This window comes from Bombus terrestris, chromosome 14, assembly GCF_910591885.1.
Source record: "Bombus terrestris chromosome 14, iyBomTerr1.2, whole genome shotgun sequence".
Classification (NCBI taxonomy): Eukaryota; Metazoa; Arthropoda; class Insecta; order Hymenoptera; family Apidae; genus Bombus; species Bombus terrestris.
In genome coordinates, this window is record NC_063282.1 from 10,387,437 (window position 1) to 10,405,317 (window position 17,881).

The following is a 17,881-nucleotide window of genomic DNA, read 5'->3' on the forward strand; positions in this document are numbered from 1 at the left end:
ACCAGTTCCCGCCGTTGCTTACCTGTCTGGTACCACCATAGGAATACTTTCCGCCACCTAGTGTTCAGTATTCCGTTGCATACATGTGCAATCTATTTCTACTCTACCGACAAACTTTCATACTGCCTTTTAAAAATTAATCTTCTGTAGCATTGTCAACACTGGTGTATTTTCTATAATAGCTATGCAATTTGATCTAATATATTTCAATTATCTAGAAATTTGAAAGTGTTTTTATAGATTAATTGTATATTTGAGACAATAGAAATTTAAATTAACCTGAATTAGTGTTAAGTTCTTATTTGCCGTTTATTTATTATGCGCGCATTTACATTCCTCATGTTTTGTTGGTTTTATATATATGATCATAGTTAGGAAACATTTAATAACTTATAATAAAAACTTCTGTATATACATGATATAGAAATTCTTTTGCATGTTACAGATAAGGAAGATGTAGTATGATAACTTATATTAACGATTGTTGAATTAGTCGGATTCCTTTCATCAGAAATGAACGGAGAAAAGTTGTACTTATGAAAGTTACCAACATGAAGATAGAATGCTGCGCCGCAATCGGTAAGTAGGTATTTTAAAAAGATAAATGATTCACGCCTAGAATGCAATCGCTTTTATATTTCTTAAGTAATAATTTATGTACAAATTATGTTTTCGAAGTTGTTTTATTGAGACGTTACAACAATTAGCATGCAAAGATTACATTGAGTCCAGAATCTTACAATATTCATTTGTTTCAATATATTTGCTAAATATACAATTGGCTTGCAACAAAACCGCTTATGTCAAGCAAAGAATATTGTTAGTGCTGCAAAAGATACCCTTGAGTACAGATTTTGTGCACATTCAATTGTCAATTGAGATTCCTTTGATATGTTTCTTTATTGCTTTACAACATGGACATAAAATAATGATTCTTTAAGAATTACATTTTTTAAATAAGTTGTTTATATTGCACATTTATTGCCTTCATTTGATTTTAATACAGACATTTAGGAATAATGTTACGTGTAATATAAAAAAACATTAAGTATTCATCATGCGTAGTTCTTAATTCTGTAAGAAATAGTCTTTAATTTAAACAAAATGTTTTGAATTAGAAACGAACTAAATATGTTATTATTAAACTTTTAAGAAATTGATTTTTCTACACATTTTCAAATTTTATAGTAATAAATATATAAATTGACATTAATCATGTATTTCATGAGTATCTTTAAGTCATTAATAATACAATCCGCTTTTCTTGAGTTCAATTGTATATCTTGAAATCTTGCACCGAATTTGCAACACTAACGATAATACCAAGCAATCCTTCCTGTTGTTATTAACTCTTATTTATTTACAATTTCATCACAGCTTGATTATGTTTTTATTATTAATTGTTAACTATGTATTTTGTATATTTACATGTTATCAGTATAAATAATTAACAGAGCAACAGATGCATCATTTTGAAATTTCATCGTGTATATGAAATTATACTTCAAAAGTTAAAATTTCTTATTACATAAATTTAAAAAAACGATATAAATATTTTGTTCCTTCAAAGTTATGCTTCTAATAATTTTATTCATAATTCATATAATAATAATTAATAATTTAATACATAATTCATATACACAAAATATTTAACAAAGATTTCCCTAAGTAAGTACATTGGGTGGGACATATTAGCTCAGAGAAATAATATTCCAAATATTACCGGAGATTTATCATTTTTATATGTATATTTCTTTAACCATTGGTCCATTCAAACTCGAATAATAAACAACTTTTTGTTTTCTGAACAAACTCAATTCGTCTCTTCTCGTTTTATTCCGTTTACCAAGAAAATGTTCCTCAGCAGTTTTATCACCAATTTTTAGTGCAAAATATCGAATAAAAATAAACGAAGAAATTTCTCTGTACGTACAAATGCTGTTTTACTGATTCTATATGTATATTATTCGTACTAAAAATAAATTAAACTACAGAACGCTGTTTTTTATTATATGCTGACTTAATATGTTCAATTATGTTTTATCAATGTCACCATATCATCGTACGAGAGATATAAAAATAGATTTTTATATTCATTTGGCTAAGCCTCTGCTTTTAAAAAACAACATATATACGGTATATCACTCGACGTCAATGGATTGTCATTTTTGCTACATTTTTTTTCTTTTACACTCGATTCGAGTATACCTACAAAATTCATTTAATTCCTTCGTTCTTATTATATCATCCAAGGAAAAGTATTTTTTCATGGATATTAAGAACGATTTTGATATTTTATGCAGGTATAATGAAATAGGCCTCAACTCGTGAAACGTTTAAAAACAGAACAAGAAAGATTTCGGCAGTTAATTCTTTTCGAATTACTGCACTTTCACAAATGTGTTACAAGGGACAGCTCAACGCTGTGTAAATATAACATTGTACGTCATAGGTATTTAAACGAGTTTGATACGATATGACAAAACCGTGTCATATATAAATGTCATAAATACATTGATTTTTCCTTTATATTATTTAATATATCGTTTATCGTTTCAATTTAAGAAACACGTTGTTTGAAATGTCAACGCATTCTCTTATATATATATATATATGTACTATATATATTTTTTTGTAGCAGTCATTTAATAGCTAATATAGATTGAGGAATGATAATACGATTTATCATATGTGTTAAAAATTGGAAAATACATTTTTAGTAAAATTTCGCTACAAATACATATCAACAATTTTTTCGAAATATTTGAATTGCATGTATGTATTTATGTTAAATATTTTTAAAGCGACTTGGAAGGCTTTTTATACATTGCCAAATATGAAATCACGTGAATATTTTTCAACATTTTCGTTTTGCAACTGTCATTGTCTTTTCGCTTTATTTTTCGTATCATAAAAATTGAGAAAATTGTATAACGTAAAAAGAATATAGAGTAAAAGATTTGTATGATTATTCTCGGTAGAAATATGTATCGCAATTTCAACATAACTTTTATGTACCTTCGTTATAGGTAAACGTTAATTTCATACAGATTGATCGATCACATAAGAGGGTATATTATTTCTCATCATCGCGGCAAGCTTTTATGTTTATCATGCTTCTTTCATCAAGAAAATAATGTTCTTTGGAAATGATTGTCTTGCAAAAGAACGCAATTTGTGGAAAGCCATTTAACTTCACTTATACTATGTTTTGAGATCATTGAGCACACATTACGTTACTGTACATTGTAGTTCGAAATTGAAAGATAGAATATCTAATTATACAATAAATCACAAAATAAGATATAGTGAAACAACGTAAGATTCGGAGTGAGTTCGTTAATATTAGGCAAAATATTTATCTTTTAAAAAGCAATTATTCTAATTTTAATAGTTAATACACCTATTCCTGATTCAAATTTTGTCTAAATTACAAGTAAAAATAGGATCGTAACAAACTTGCACGTAAAACTATATCTAGACTTGTAAATCTATCTTGCCTAAATGTGGCTGTAATTTTACTAACTCGCGCAATGTTCCATTAAACTTACATATCCAATATTATGAATATTTACCTTTCTAAGGAATACGTTATCAAATAACAAGTGACTGTATCAACCTTTTACAACAATTTCACAATATCCTACTAAACGTGTATCTAACGTGGAAAATGCGAACCTATTCTCACTCAAAACTTGGGGATTCATTCGTGTAAATTTGTTCACAATCAGCCTTTACATTTCTCATTTTTACCTGTTGCGAAGTTTTTCTTCTTTCAATCATTCGAAGTAATCGTACATCTCTTAAATCTTTCAATCCAATTATTTTTTTATAGGTAATTAGACCATTAATTGAGAGTATCGTTTCTTCAAACTTCATCATCCTCTATATACAAAGTAGTTCCTTTGCTTTTTACAAAATCATGCAATATCGCATCATCGCTACGAATATTCTTTTTCTGTTCTTGTTTCTTCGATACTTGATTGTTACATATCAAATTTTCGGTTATTAATGAAACTTCATTGCGTGTTTCAGTCTCGTCCAATTCGTCCCTCAGCGTTTCTACCTCTATCTCCGGGACATTTTCTAATTCAGGTTCCTCAAGTAAGGCATCAACTTCAGTCGGTCCATCGGACGATACATTCGCCGCGATAGGTTCATCGACATCGATCGCATGACTATCGTCAGAATTGTCTGCTCGACTTTCTTCAGTGTCGAGAGATGCTGCCGTGAAGTACTTGAACTCGGATTCGGATCCGCCACTTTCGATAACAGCTTGCGTGTTCAAAGAGTATCTGCTCGATTGCGCGTCTTTCTGCTGTTTCTCGAAAGATGCTCTCTTATTGTCGTCCGACCTAGAATGGTGCAGTTTCGCTTGTCGTTGTCGTTTTAGATTTTCACCACTGCTTGTCCTTGACCTCATTTCCACCTCGTCAGATAGGTATTTCGTGCAATCAATGGAGAATCTGTCCACTGACAATTTTCTAGGAAAAATTCATTAAATAGTTTAGAATCTCCCTTTTGTTCATTTTTTACTTGATATAAAATTAACACGCTTCGCATCATGGTGGTCTGTGATAATCATCAAAAACGAAAAATACTAAAATATTAGGTAGGAAATATAGAAAGGATATTTTTTTAATAAATGGAAATTGTAAAGTCTTAATTTAAAGGTTTATTTTAATAAACGTTTAATGTGCATTTTGAACCTCTTTTCGTTTTCTAAGTTCCGTAATAACTTTTGGTATTTGTACGTTACGGAACATGTTATTAAATAATTCTTAATGTTACCTATAATCCCCTCTGCGAAAATCAGGACTCTTCCTGAACTCCAGGCTAGCTTTACGTTGGCCCATCATTTTTTCAATTCTACGATCGCTTCCAGTTTTGTCAAATGACATTTTATGGAAGCTCGGCGAGGAGATTTTACGGAAGTCTCTGGGGGATATTTTTGTAAGATCTTTCGACGCGGTCAATTCCTCAAATAATCTTATGTCTATCGAGTTTCTTTTTCTCGGTACAAAATCGTCTGGGTATTTGCTGTAGGCACCTGCAAAGAAAAATAACCGAACATTCATAATAAATGTCATAAACCTATTACAATTCAACGTTACGCGAATGTGATGTTTCATTTGTAATGTTGATTATAAAAATGAATTCTAAGAATTCGTTTGTTTTTTTTTATAGCGTTTATTGACCAGTATTTGAATATTACATCTGTATGTTATCCCTAATAAACAATGAACTTCGGTTGTGGGGTGGTTTAGGCAAAAGTACCGATTCGTGACGGTACGACATAGCCATACAATGTTTCAGAATTCGTCTGTATTTATAGCACTATGATACTTTTATTTTTTAGAAATTGCTTTTATGTTTGAAAGTATTTATTATTCGAATATATTTCGTAATAATATTGCATTTGCGCATTATTTCTTTGCTTGGTCCTTGATTGGTTGATATTGAAAAGTTCATTACTGTAGGCTGATCTTTTTACTTCACAATTTCCAACTGACCTGATAATTTAGGCGAGTAACCACGACCCGTCGGGGATTTAATTGCTTCCTCAACTTCTTCGACATAATCAACTTTCGTTTGTCGAAGCAGTTGATGACGTCTCGCAGTATCTGATCTATCTTTAACTTTCAACGTAACTGGACCTTTATTAGGAATGTGCAAATCCATCGCCATTGAAACTTGGCTGCCTGCCATTTTTTGTTGATCCAAACTTTCCCTGCTGACCTATTCAAAAAGTCACGTTAGCTATGTCCAATCTTATAATAAACTCTCATGACAAAAACGGTCTTCGTCAAAATTTTTCAATTTATAGATATTAAAGATATTAAATTAAATTGTACAAGTAAAAGACAAGTATGAACAAGGGTCATTTTTGTTATGAGTTTAATTGTTTATTAACAAAGAATATACGGCTATTGTATTCTTGTTATACCTGATGAGGACTGTAGCTTGGATTATCAACAGAAAGAGCATGCCTCTGTAACAATTCTGGATTTAATAACGCGCATCCAGCGTATTTTGGCGTTCTTTTACGAGGTGATTTCTTCTCAATTAACGTTGGTGCACTGGGGCTTTTCTTAATCGAGTGCCCAGTCTGTTTCTCGCCTAGTTCTTTAGAGAATTGCAAGAACTCCGCGGTCAATTGTTTCCTAGAGACTTCGTGTATGCTTGGACTTGGACTTCTGTTTACTTTGAACACACCGAGTTGGTGATCCCATTTGGTTGTTTGACTAGATGTAGACCTACGACTCCGTTGATTTCTCGTGTTTTTTATTGTCGACGTTTGGTTAAAGCGAAAACGGGCCGGCACCACTTTGGCAGCGTTATCACGAGCCTCGAAGGTCATTACACAGGCTGCTACTACGATAAAACCTGTGAGATTTCATCGTGTTATTTGTAGATCGCGCTTTAGTAAAATTGTATACCTAATTCGGCAATACTTAATGATACTTAACTATCAACGTTCTGAAGAAAGTTAATTGCGATTTTTTATTAACATAGCGCACTTCGAATGACTGAAGAAATTTGTTTAGATTTGATCGAAAATTGAAAGGAACGTTACAGAGTATGTTGATAATTAGTTCTTTTTAAATTATTTTTCTGTGAAGAAAAAAATCAATTCGTGAAGCGAATGGGAGAACAAAGCGATAATAGATGAATTAAGTGGTGCGATAAGGCTTTTGAACATTTATCCGTAATGTCGGATGTCGAGAGGAAGCATTTATATGTGTTAATTTAGAAATATGTTTCAACTTGTATCATATTTTGTACTAAATAAAATTGTGAGACAATATTAGTAATGACCTTGCATATATATGTCAATACAGACAATTATTTAATTTAAATAAAAATTTGTTATAATTATTTTATTAATTTCAAAGTAGGAAATTTTAATTTTAATCATAATACATATGTGTACAAATATTAAAGAAAAAGTTATTTAATTATTTCAATTTAGAGAGAAATTGTCTTATATTATGTTATATTTGCATAAATAATAATTAATTTGTGTCGAAGTTTTTATATATATTTTATATATTTTTAATAAATGTATAAAGAATGATGTAAGGAGTTCTCAAGACGTTTGTAATCGTCAAGCCTCCATAGCTCAGGGGTTAGAGCACTGGTCTTGTAAACCAGGGGTCGAGAGTTCAAATCTCTCTGGGGGCAAATATTTTTTTTCACTTTTTTCCAAAAAACAAATATTATGTACAATGTACAAGCATTGTTTCAGTCATGATCAAACATTATTTAAATATATTAAAGTTTTAACAATATATAATCTATCCCATTTGCTATCATATTCTACAATATTCTAGATTACTTGTCTTTTATAATTCTTTTTTAGAGATATATTTAGCTGTGGTTGATAAATTGTTAAACGATATATTAAAAATTTTATATTCTTTGACATAATTTTATTCGTAGTTTGTAATTTTGTTGAAACTTGTTTATCTTTGCATTTGAAATTAAATACGGAGATTGTGAATAATAAAACTGTTTGAAATAGTTATTTTGAAACAGGGACATAGTTTTTGACGTATAAAATTTAAACAGGGGATAATATCATATAAAAGTTTTTATAAGATGTTATCATTACCTCCTACTCCCATTACGATCGGACCAGCATAACTGAGGTTATTTAGGTGGAACCCACGTGATTCATTCTTCACTCTTATCGTTAGATTACCTCTGATTTCTTGTGCCACGGACAGTTGATCTGCGAAGTATCCTGTACGATGTACAAATACAGATTTTTTAAATTTTATTTTTAAAAAGAAACGGAGCAATATCAATACATTATCTGGCTTTGTATGTAAAATGTGGCATTTTATTTGAATTATGGATATATTTGGTTATTAAAATAATATAATTTCAACTTATGCTCTTAATAATTCGCAATATCATTAGTTGATGTTAAATAAGTTGGACGTGGTTCTTGATTAGTAATATTCTAGAGTTCTTTTTGCACATACTGAGCAGTAATAAAAAATTCGCGTGTGATATATGTATTATGTATGTATAATTGGGTATTGCTTTACGCAGATGTTATAAAATAATTACACGCATTGAACAAGCAGGAAATTATTAATCAATACCATGCAGCTATCTTAGTGTTTTGTTTTTCATCTATTTTAAGAAACAACGATGGCACTCGTGATTGTTTACTGTTTCATAACCCTTTCGCTACTATAGCGTCAGAGCTCAAAGCGTTTTTGGTATACAGACTAAAACAGTATTTTTTAATACAGGAAAATTATGCATATGAATATTTATAACGTATTATATAAATATAAAAAATATGATACAACAAATATAAGTAAATATAATAAGATAAATATAAATATAATATAACAAATGCAAATAAATATAATGTAATGAATACATATATACATGTATCGTAGCAAAAGCGTTAATAATTACGAAGTTTTAAAACGAATGTGTGATATCATATAAAGATTAATTTATTTTGACCAATAAACAATCTCTAATTATTCAGATAATCTGTAGTAATAATTATATTAATTGAAATTTATTAGTCTTCATAAATCTACTCACCTATGGTCGCCATGCAAGCTCCTAAAAGCATTAGTAGTAGACCAATTCCGAGAGCTTTGCAGGCGTACCACAAACACCGCGTTGTCACTTTGCCTCTCACCACCTATTCGATTTAATTGCTTTCGTTAACAGTTAATAACTTAGACGATGTCTAATAACTTACTGAGTACATTCATCGACGCTTCGTCATTTCACTTTACCTAGTTCTGTGGTCTGCTAAAACGATCACATCGATTCGTTCGTCACATTCTATTATGACGCAGTATGCAATAATACTCGTCTGTTATAACTTTAGCTTGCATGTTAAATATTTCCCGGCACAAGAGAAATTCCAAAAAATAATCTTCTCTGTACGATTTAAAGTACACAATACAATAATTAATAAACACAAACAATTAAAACGTATAAATCGATTCTATATAATAATTTAAAAATTAGAGGAAATTATCAGAAAAGTACTAAAAAGAACATAAATTTGGCAGAACTAAATTTTGATACAAGAGACAAATCTTATCGAATGTATGCTTCATCTAATGTTCAAGTTTATTTAGCTACGTGTTAATTATCAAAGATATAAAACACGACTAAACTTATTCGGATTACTTTTTCTTTTACAAAATATAATTTCATCGAGTTTTAGGGAACACAGACTGCGACTTTTATTTGCACGAAATTCTTACCTCGTTAATGTATTGCTTCTCATATTGCGAATATAGATACCGTAATCGAATCTGTATGCACAAGAGAGTTTCTGTTTGCATATACTACGGAATAATATCGCGAATCAAATACGTGTTTCAGTTTCAAAATTATATGTGTATGAAGATTATTCAAGTAACAATCTTTCAAAGAGAAAGATATACTGTTCATGTTTATTAATGTATTCCTTGTTGAATATTTCAGTTAATAGTCGAACTGTGCCAACATTTTCTATGGATACAAATAAGAAAAGATTATTTGTTTGAAACAGAAAACTTTTGGATCATAACTCTATATTCTACTTTTAACGTAATGCCCTATATAAAAAATATAATACTTAAAAGTTTTTAAAAATATTGAATTAGTAATAATGCTATTGTATTTACATATTTATTTTCTTAATACTTATAGTAGTATTATTATATGTATACAATAATAAATATTATAATAATATACAGTAGAACTTCATATATCCAGATCTCATTTATACGCATAAATAATTATTTAGCGTCAATTATATAAACCCATAACTGGGCCTCTATTACCCGAACTACGATCCAGCGTACTTTACAGTTATATGAACATATATTCTCAAGTAATACACGTTTGATATCCAACTGAATGTTGGGTCAGAATTGTTGTTGAATCTCAGTTGTCCGAAGGTTATCAGCTATCGGACCTAATAAGAGGAATTAGTGGAGTAGCTAGTGAAACCTCATTATCGGAACTTTCTGTTATCCCAACAGTCTTGTCCTGCATGTTCGAATAAACAAAGTTCTACTGCAATTAAATTAATTATAATTGTATAATATATTATAATAATACGATAATAATAAATATTAGTTAAATCGACAATATTCCTAATTGAATTATATGTTAATAATTTAACAATTCTCTCACAAATTATAATATTTCAATATTTTATTATAAGAAACATTGGTTACTTTAGCAAAAATTCTTTTATTAAGTTTACAAAGGGCATTATGTATTTTCTATTACACTGTTTTATATCTTCGATATTTTCGTAATAAATTTATTTATTTCTACATTTGTTCAATATTTATTCTTAGAAAATATTTATCAGCATATGTCAACTTTGCGCCAATTTATACACAGGTCGTGCCTATATTACTATACACGCTCTATTTATACGATATATATCTATAACACGACATAATCGATCAAACAAAAGTGAATGAATTTTATTTCTATAAAAAAAAGTATTTACGTAATTCGACGATTGAATATATATTACACAATAAAATTCTATTTTATTCATTATGATCGAAAAGTTATTTTCATTTATTTATAAATAAAAAGATTACGATATCTATAATATTAATACCCGAGAGAAATTTTTGAAAATAAAGGTGCAGGTCCAATGAAGTAATAAATTACAAAAAAAAAATTAAGACGTAACGTTGTAAATTTCGTATTTATCAATGATAGAAAGTGAATTTGTTTCGAATAAATTCTTAGCGATATATTAATATTAGAGGTTCTAGTTGGAAGTTTGAAATATACCTGGACATTCCAGTGAGCTCCTGGACCGCAGGCTCTTCTCTGCGTCCCTTGCCAGTGAATGCTTCCTTGGGGCATTTTGCGTTCCTGAAGTTGAATAAATCCTGCGTTATTAACAGAAGTTAGTAGTGCAACAAATTTAATAAAAGATACTGTTCTAAAGAGAAGTTAAAGTGAAAACCTAGTTGCGAAGTTAAAATTAACTGAGTTGAAACAAGATAAAACGGGAACACGAAACATTTATCACAGATTTATGTGGTTTGAGATATTTTCACCGTTGTTGCAATACTCAAACGTTTTCAAAGTTTAATTAATTTGATTTAAACGTATTTTGAAAGTAGGTATATTGGTTTTCAATAAAAGTATTTTGGTTCTGAACTGTCGGTAGAATATAGATTGATAGTTCAATTCGAAGATCATTGTAGACTTTTATACATATAATTTTTATAGAACTGAGAATTTTGCATAGATTCATTGTTTTTTTACTTTACTTCAGTACTTTATGTAAAATCGATAAATCGGTTATTCCTTTTTTAATTTTCAAAGTACCAACTTAAGGTTATAGTTATTAATTACGATATCCAACTTTTACACTTTAAGAGTACAAACATTAAAAGTTTAAAGGTGAATTAATACTTTTAAGCTATTTGGTGTAATAAATTTGGTTGAAAAACTGTGCTATCTTCAAATCAATATTATCTTTAAATTTTTAATAGTTTGATAACGTTATAAAAGTACAGTAATCTATCCATAACAAGATTTTCAAAACTATCTCAAATTCGTTACAGAAAGCAACTAACGTCTTCCTCGTGGATACTATGGTTATATCGAATTTAACACTCGTATGCATCATTTCGTAGCAAACGTTTCCGGTAAACAAGTTACGGCTGTAACTTGTTCGCACGAAAATAGAGTAGTAGCTCACTCAGTGCCTCATTTCATTTAACAGAAGGCGTAACTTCTTGCTCGGCATTCGCTTTAATTCAACTTCGCGATACGTATATAGTACTTGCCTCGGCTTTTACCACCCTCTCATGCTCATTCACTTTTACATAAGGATAGGTAGACATAGCCTAGGCGTGCACAATACGTCCGTGTAAAATTATCTATTAGTCTTCGATGTGTATATGTGCCACGCTCGCATACTACACGCACATAACAACTAGAAGCATTGTTTGGGTCTGTTTCCTATCTTTTCTGCATCTTTCACCGTAGAAAGTTCCCACTTCGTATCGATCCAAATCCTTCTTTAAGATTTCTTTCGCAATCTCTGTTTACAACCCGAAAACTTGTCTATTTTCTCTTTTACGGGTTTACTCCGAATTCGAGACCCATTCGAACTCGATTGCGGTTTCAATCGCGTCTCGAGAGCCTCCGCCAGTATATTGCTACCTTTTGAGTTTTACTGCTCCAAGTAATCGCGAAATATTTCACGAGAAATATCTATATTATAACCGTTAAAAAGATATTAATAATCTAAAGCACTTTGAATCGCTAACGAGGAAACTTGGATATACTAATTGTTTTACAATACTATTAGGTCATCCCATAAGTTCGTGCCAACTTTTTTGTATACATTTCATGTGTTGATTATAACATACAGCGATAAGGGACCAATGCACTTGAAAAATGAGAAGAAGTTGTACAACGAGAGGGGGATTACATTTTTTCATGAAACTGAAAGGTATGTAAACAATCTTAACATATATAACCGCTCGAAAAACGGAACGAACTTATGGGATGACCTAATATAATCAACGTAATGTTTGAGTATATGTAATTGAGATCTAAATCCGGAAAATTGAAAAATATTATACAGTTTGTTGAACAGGACCTAATGTTTTAAACGCTAATTACTGATTATAAAACTCTGAGAAAGTTGATTATAGATTTTACGTTGATCAAGCGTAGAACTACGTACTGCAAATTCTTAAAGTTATTAATTTGTATTTTTTAACGTTCTATGGATATACTGAAATCTGCTTTTAACATGACGTACAAAAACACAGAAGAAGGTTCCTCTAAAAACACAAGAGTTCAGAAAATACAGTCGATATTGTAACATCTGATTTCTTGTTTTTTATTCGTATTGTATCGTATAACTCGTTCCTGAAAAATTTCTTTACTCCTTCTATGCTACGTTCGAACACAATGTTCACAGAGAGGAGTCTCCATTGTAGGTCAAACGTAAGCTCCATTGTGCATAAAGTGAGAACTTCCAAGCATGAAAAGATTCATTACAATTATGGTGATTAAAGCTCGACACGTTTCGGGCTTTTAAATCCTTTTTGATGATTGTTAGCATTTTTATCAGACGATAAATTTTTCAGATGCAACGTTCAGTCATATTTTTTCATCTTTATTTCAAGAATTTCTCGATACATTTCTTTGTTGTTATTTCTCTTCTTCTATCTGGATCCTACAATTTTGTCAAATTTGAAAAAAAATCGAGTACTTTATAGTGTTATGATGAACTATATCTTTTTCAAATCATAAAATTTCTTTTTATGATTACCTGACGAAACAACTTTATTCGTGTCCGTTCAATAATATTGCGTTTACGCAATTTCTCTATATATTACTTTACTGCTCAACATGAATAAAAAATAAATAAATTTTACTTTGGTACTGGATACCGCAAAATGAAATACAATATAGAATGAAAGTTTAAATAAAGTTTGAATATACGTTCGTCACAACGACTTAGGGCGGATAGTGTAAAACATAGTTAAAATAAATGACGAATTCCATCTGTTGTGGAGTATTAGTTGCTGTAACGATCGAACCGAGCCATTTTCATTTGCATAACCACGACCTTTGACTACGTTTCAGTGTTCTCCTTTGTTCAATTCGACCACGGGTGCAAGTAACGGAATGGTTCTTTTGAATAATTCATGGCAACAGAATTTGGTATCCCTGTAACTTTCTCTCCGTGTTCTCGAATATTTCATCGTTAAAAGAAGATGTTCTTTCCATTTATGAGATTATTTGTGATAGTCGAACATTCTCGGGAACACGAGCAAAAGCGTTCGGCTTTTAAGTTCGCCCTCGAGCGGTGTTTTAATATGCAGAAAGCAGGATTGCTTCTGTGATTAAACTTTGTCCTATGGAAGCGTTTCCTTGAAACGGTACGTACACAGAAACCGTTCACGTGGAACGTAAGATAAGAAATTTCAAGAGAGATAATGTAAGCTCTGATTCATGCTACTATTTCTTAGTTTTAAGCGTTTCAAAAAATTTTACGTATAAGGTTTTAGCGAACTGCTGGTAGAATTCAAGTGAAGTCAACATTCGGATTGAGAATCTCTTAGATAAAATAATTTCTTTATTTAGAGATTTTTCATTTTTCTGAAAGTAAATTATATCATATCTACATTTGCAAGGATTAAGATCGGCACAAGCGGGATTTATTTGTTTCTATCCACTTTAATTTCGAAATTACGAAAATTTCTGATTTAGAAATGATGTTAAATACAGAAGGAAAAACAAATTCCTTTTTTCTTTACTCACTTTCCTGCCTCTTCGGATTTGTTATCGCAGCATCCTCTTCTATTTTTCCTTTTAACGACCAATGTGTTTGCGTGTCTCTTGTACCATTTTCTCTCTTCGAAACTCCGTTGAAATTTATCGTACAACGTCTGTATGTCATAAATTTTCAAAGAAATGTGAACGGCACTGTAAGTCGCGTGGTTACGTTCAATCGCGATCACAGATATATAGAATAGAATGTATATAAAACGTATGAACATCAAAGTACAATCAACTATTGTGAATTCACGAGATAATAGTTGGCGGACTCGTACCGACGGGACTACGCTTTATTTTTATTCCAGCACGTGCTATAGGTATGCGAATTACCCCGGGCGAGAAACCTCGGCTCGGAGACGAGTGTAAAATGTACTTAGACTGTGGTTCTTGAACCGCGTTTGTCATTTCAACGAGCTCTCTTCACGATGTCTCCTTAATTCCGTAATTAACTAGGCTGTGTGGAACCACCGAGCAAATTCCACTCGTCGATCTATCCGTGATATCGTCGCGTATCCTTTGTCTTGTTCCTTTCAACAGTTTCTTCTTTCCAACATCTTCTTTCGCAATTTTGGGAGTATCGATTCGAGTTCGCGTTACAAGATAATTTTGTAACTGGGACAACCGGATGAACTTTTGAAAAATACCCTCGAATGTTTTCCTCAGTCGTTCGTGTGGACCCGCTTTGAAACGTCTCTTCTGTTTGATATTTTTAATGGATGCATATCGTTCTCGTCTGTATACCGGTAAATGATTCTAATTACGTTGCAGCGCGCTGTTTTCACAGATCGAACATGTATTTTCTGCGAAAGAGCAACTCAGATGTCATATCGTGTTTGGTCGAAGGAAAAGTTTCATTGAGAGCCAAGCTAATTCATCAATAACTCATGCGAGTGTTATCTCGATCATTTCTACGATTCCTTTCTTACGAATATAATTTTTCTTTTTTCGAATTTGATTCAACAGAGTTGTGTTCATTAAATGTTTTTGTAGGAATTTTGTTGTATTTTCTTACAGTATGCAAATTTTTCTCACGAGTATTACAATGAAAGTTCGTCTATTTTTTATTATTAACTAGCTTCTTAAAGCTACTTACTTAGCTAATACTTAGACACGTCGATCTTATTTAGCAATTTGTCGTAGATTAAATTGCACGGGAATTTCGTTACATTATAATATAATCAAATAAACCAGAGTCATTTCGCAATAACGATTGATTACTCCAATTTTGCATGTTCATTCCGAATTTCCAGATGCTGTTTATTTGCATCGATTGTATCTGCATTATTTATCGCTTCGCACTGTTTATGCCCACTATATTTATCTATTCATTATACGTATGAATATTCTGTACATATTTTTGTTTCACACTTGGTTCCATAGAATTCTTATATCTTAATTTAATAGTTTAATTTAATAGCTTGAAGATTTTAGAAAGGGATTTTGATATTTGACATCAATTTATTCCTTTGTATAAAATCTACGAAGGTGGAAGAAAACTATTTGTTCGTGGTTTAATAAGAATGCAGAAACATGATTTATATGTGTTTTTGAAAACGATATTCGACTAATATCATTAATATTTCTACGATAAATTTTGAGAGAGACAGTCATTTATCTCGTAGAAATACTGAAAAATACCTCAAGAAATCTTTCACGGTATAAATATCTTGCAGGTTTCTTTCCTCGATGAGATGTTTATGATCTTCGTATCCATTCAAATTCTTAAACTCTCATAAAATATGAGACAAAATTGCAAAATATAAGCTTCACTTTTTCATCGATACTGCAATATCGAATCTTTATTCCATTTTGCAACACTATTTTTCAATCATGTTCCTCTTTATTTTTATTTTTTTGCGGGTTTACTATGTTCGAGAAATCAACAAATGGAAGTGTTTTACTCGACTAACTCCCATTCCCTTAAACCGAGTCCAATGGAATTAAATTTTATGGTCCGCTTAACTCCTGCCTTTTTTCACACGATTCTGCGTTTCATCGCAGAAGGAAGCCACTAAATCTGCACTGGATCATCGTCAGATCGTAACTCTTCTCTGTCCCACCATCGGAAAACGATTCCCACCCTTTCAACCACCTTACGAGACACGCGTTGCTCACAACTTTCGAGCTTCGTCGTAGAAAGCACGAGGTGGAAAGTGCGATCACTAGGTCTTTCTAAAGCGGCCAAGCAGAGTAGATATTTCTCGGTTTATCGAAGGTTGATCCTTTTGGCGGTATATTCAGTATCTCTTAAGGTATCACAGAGTGCTTGACAGAAAGTCTTACGTAAAACTGAAATAAATAGAAAGGAAAGAAAACACCGAACCGATGGAAACTGAATCGTTCACTAAATCATCGCGCGATGATCGAAGACGCGACGCTGATCGTCAATGTTTCAACCGCCACGATTTTCTTCTTTGTTCATCGTTTCCTGCGTCTCTTTAACGAGATCCGGTCCCCCAGCCTTGTCCTTGTTCACCCTGGATGGGTGCTGGCTGTTCGCCGGAGAAGGAAAAACGGCTGGAAACGCTACTAAATCACCGTCAGGATCAGGACTCGGGGGACGACGATCAACGATGCCGCTTGAGGGAGTGTCTCTACTCCTCCAGCATCACCTGTTGGTATCGTATCCCGGTCACAGGCTATACAGGGTGGCAAGGGGAAAATCTGCTCGAGCTAGACGCCGAAAACACGCTTGCGCGAATGCAGATCGATGTGTTATATCGCAAGCTCTCTTATACGGATCCTCTGCTCTAGCTCTGTCTCCTTCTCTTGAACGTTTGTTGCGAATGAGACGTGACGCGACGTCGACGCTTATCGTCGATTTGACGAGTGCTATTGTGTTTATCGGACGTTGCTTTGCATCTTCTCTTTTTTTGCTTCTCTTCCTTTTTTGGGTACAACTCGATGAAACCTTTCTGTTCTTCTTTGGTCCTCGTTTCGAGCTGAAGTTGGAATTCGATGATTAAACCAGATTGATGACTTTTGGAAAAATTTTGGTTTAATTATTAGTACTGTAATTTGGTTTGTTTTATTGATTCAGTTATTTGAAAATGTTTTATTAATAAATAATTTCAGTTATTTTGCGATTTTTCTGCTACGTAGCTACTTTGCCATATTATTTCTTTCGTTTTCAATCCAACCGTGTTTTTCTGTTTCGAAGCTTTCCAAAGTTTCAAAAGAATGTGGTAGATATAATTGATTTCATGTTTCAATTTTATTCTATTTTTCTGGAACATTAAAATTCTTTGTTTATTGAACCAAGAACGAGATTGAGATTAAATTTCAAAAACTATATATTCAATCCGAAACGAAATGCCACGATACATTATACGTTTTTAAGTCACAATTAAAGTCGGAGTTAAAGTTGAAAGTAACTAAACTTTGGTAAAAATTCAATCTAATATATAATATATAATATAATTATTAGATGCACATAATATTTTTATTAGTATAGATTTTTTTAGTTCAACACGTTTCGAAATTATTCTTTTAAGGTATGCACAGAGCTGTATATTCTTTGATTAATCGATTTTCCGTTATCGATTCTTATATTTTTCTT

At 31.7% G+C, this 17,881-nt stretch overlaps 1 protein-coding gene, 1 long non-coding RNA gene and 1 other non-coding gene across 3 annotated transcripts in view; 2 read left to right on the forward strand and 1 right to left on the reverse strand.

The window, feature by feature from the left end:
- LOC105666499 overlaps positions 1–17,881 on the forward strand; it is a 53,405-nt gene that overhangs the window by 3,770 nt on the left and 31,754 nt on the right. Inside the window, exon 6 of the long non-coding RNA XR_001099336.2 lies at positions 446–579. This is a non-coding gene — a long non-coding RNA (uncharacterized LOC105666499). The remainder of the gene's footprint in view (positions 1–445; positions 580–17,881) is intronic.
- Positions 1,655–17,049, reverse strand: LOC100646038. Its single transcript, XM_003400887.4, has 8 exons — positions 14,305–17,049; positions 10,798–10,881; positions 8,575–8,677; positions 7,616–7,747; positions 5,948–6,387; positions 5,514–5,739; positions 4,792–5,050; positions 1,655–4,484 (listed from the first exon to the last, which is right to left on the reverse strand). The coding sequence occupies exons 2-8, from the start codon at positions 10,870–10,872 to the stop codon at positions 3,869–3,871; spliced, it is 1,851 nt and encodes a 616-aa protein (XP_003400935.2). The 5' UTR covers positions 10,873–10,881; positions 14,305–17,049; the 3' UTR covers positions 1,655–3,868.
- Positions 7,113–7,185, forward strand: TRNAT-UGU. The gene has a single exon. It is a non-coding gene; the product is annotated as a tRNA-Thr (tRNA).

Bases quoted from the DNA above. Each gene is read 5' to 3' on its own strand.
- LOC100646038 (XM_003400887.4), bottom strand. From the start codon at position 10,872: ATGCCCCAAGGAAGCATTCACTGGCAAGGGACGCAGAGAAGAGCCTGC. The intron at 8,678-10,797 runs GTATATTTCAAA...TAAATCGAATAG, and splicing joins GAGCTCACTGGAATGTCCAG to GTGGTGAGAGGCAAAGTGAC. The intron at 5,051-5,513 runs GTCAGTTGGAAA...TTTTCTTTGCAG, and splicing joins TTACTCGCCTAAATTATCAG to GTGCCTACAGCAAATACCCA.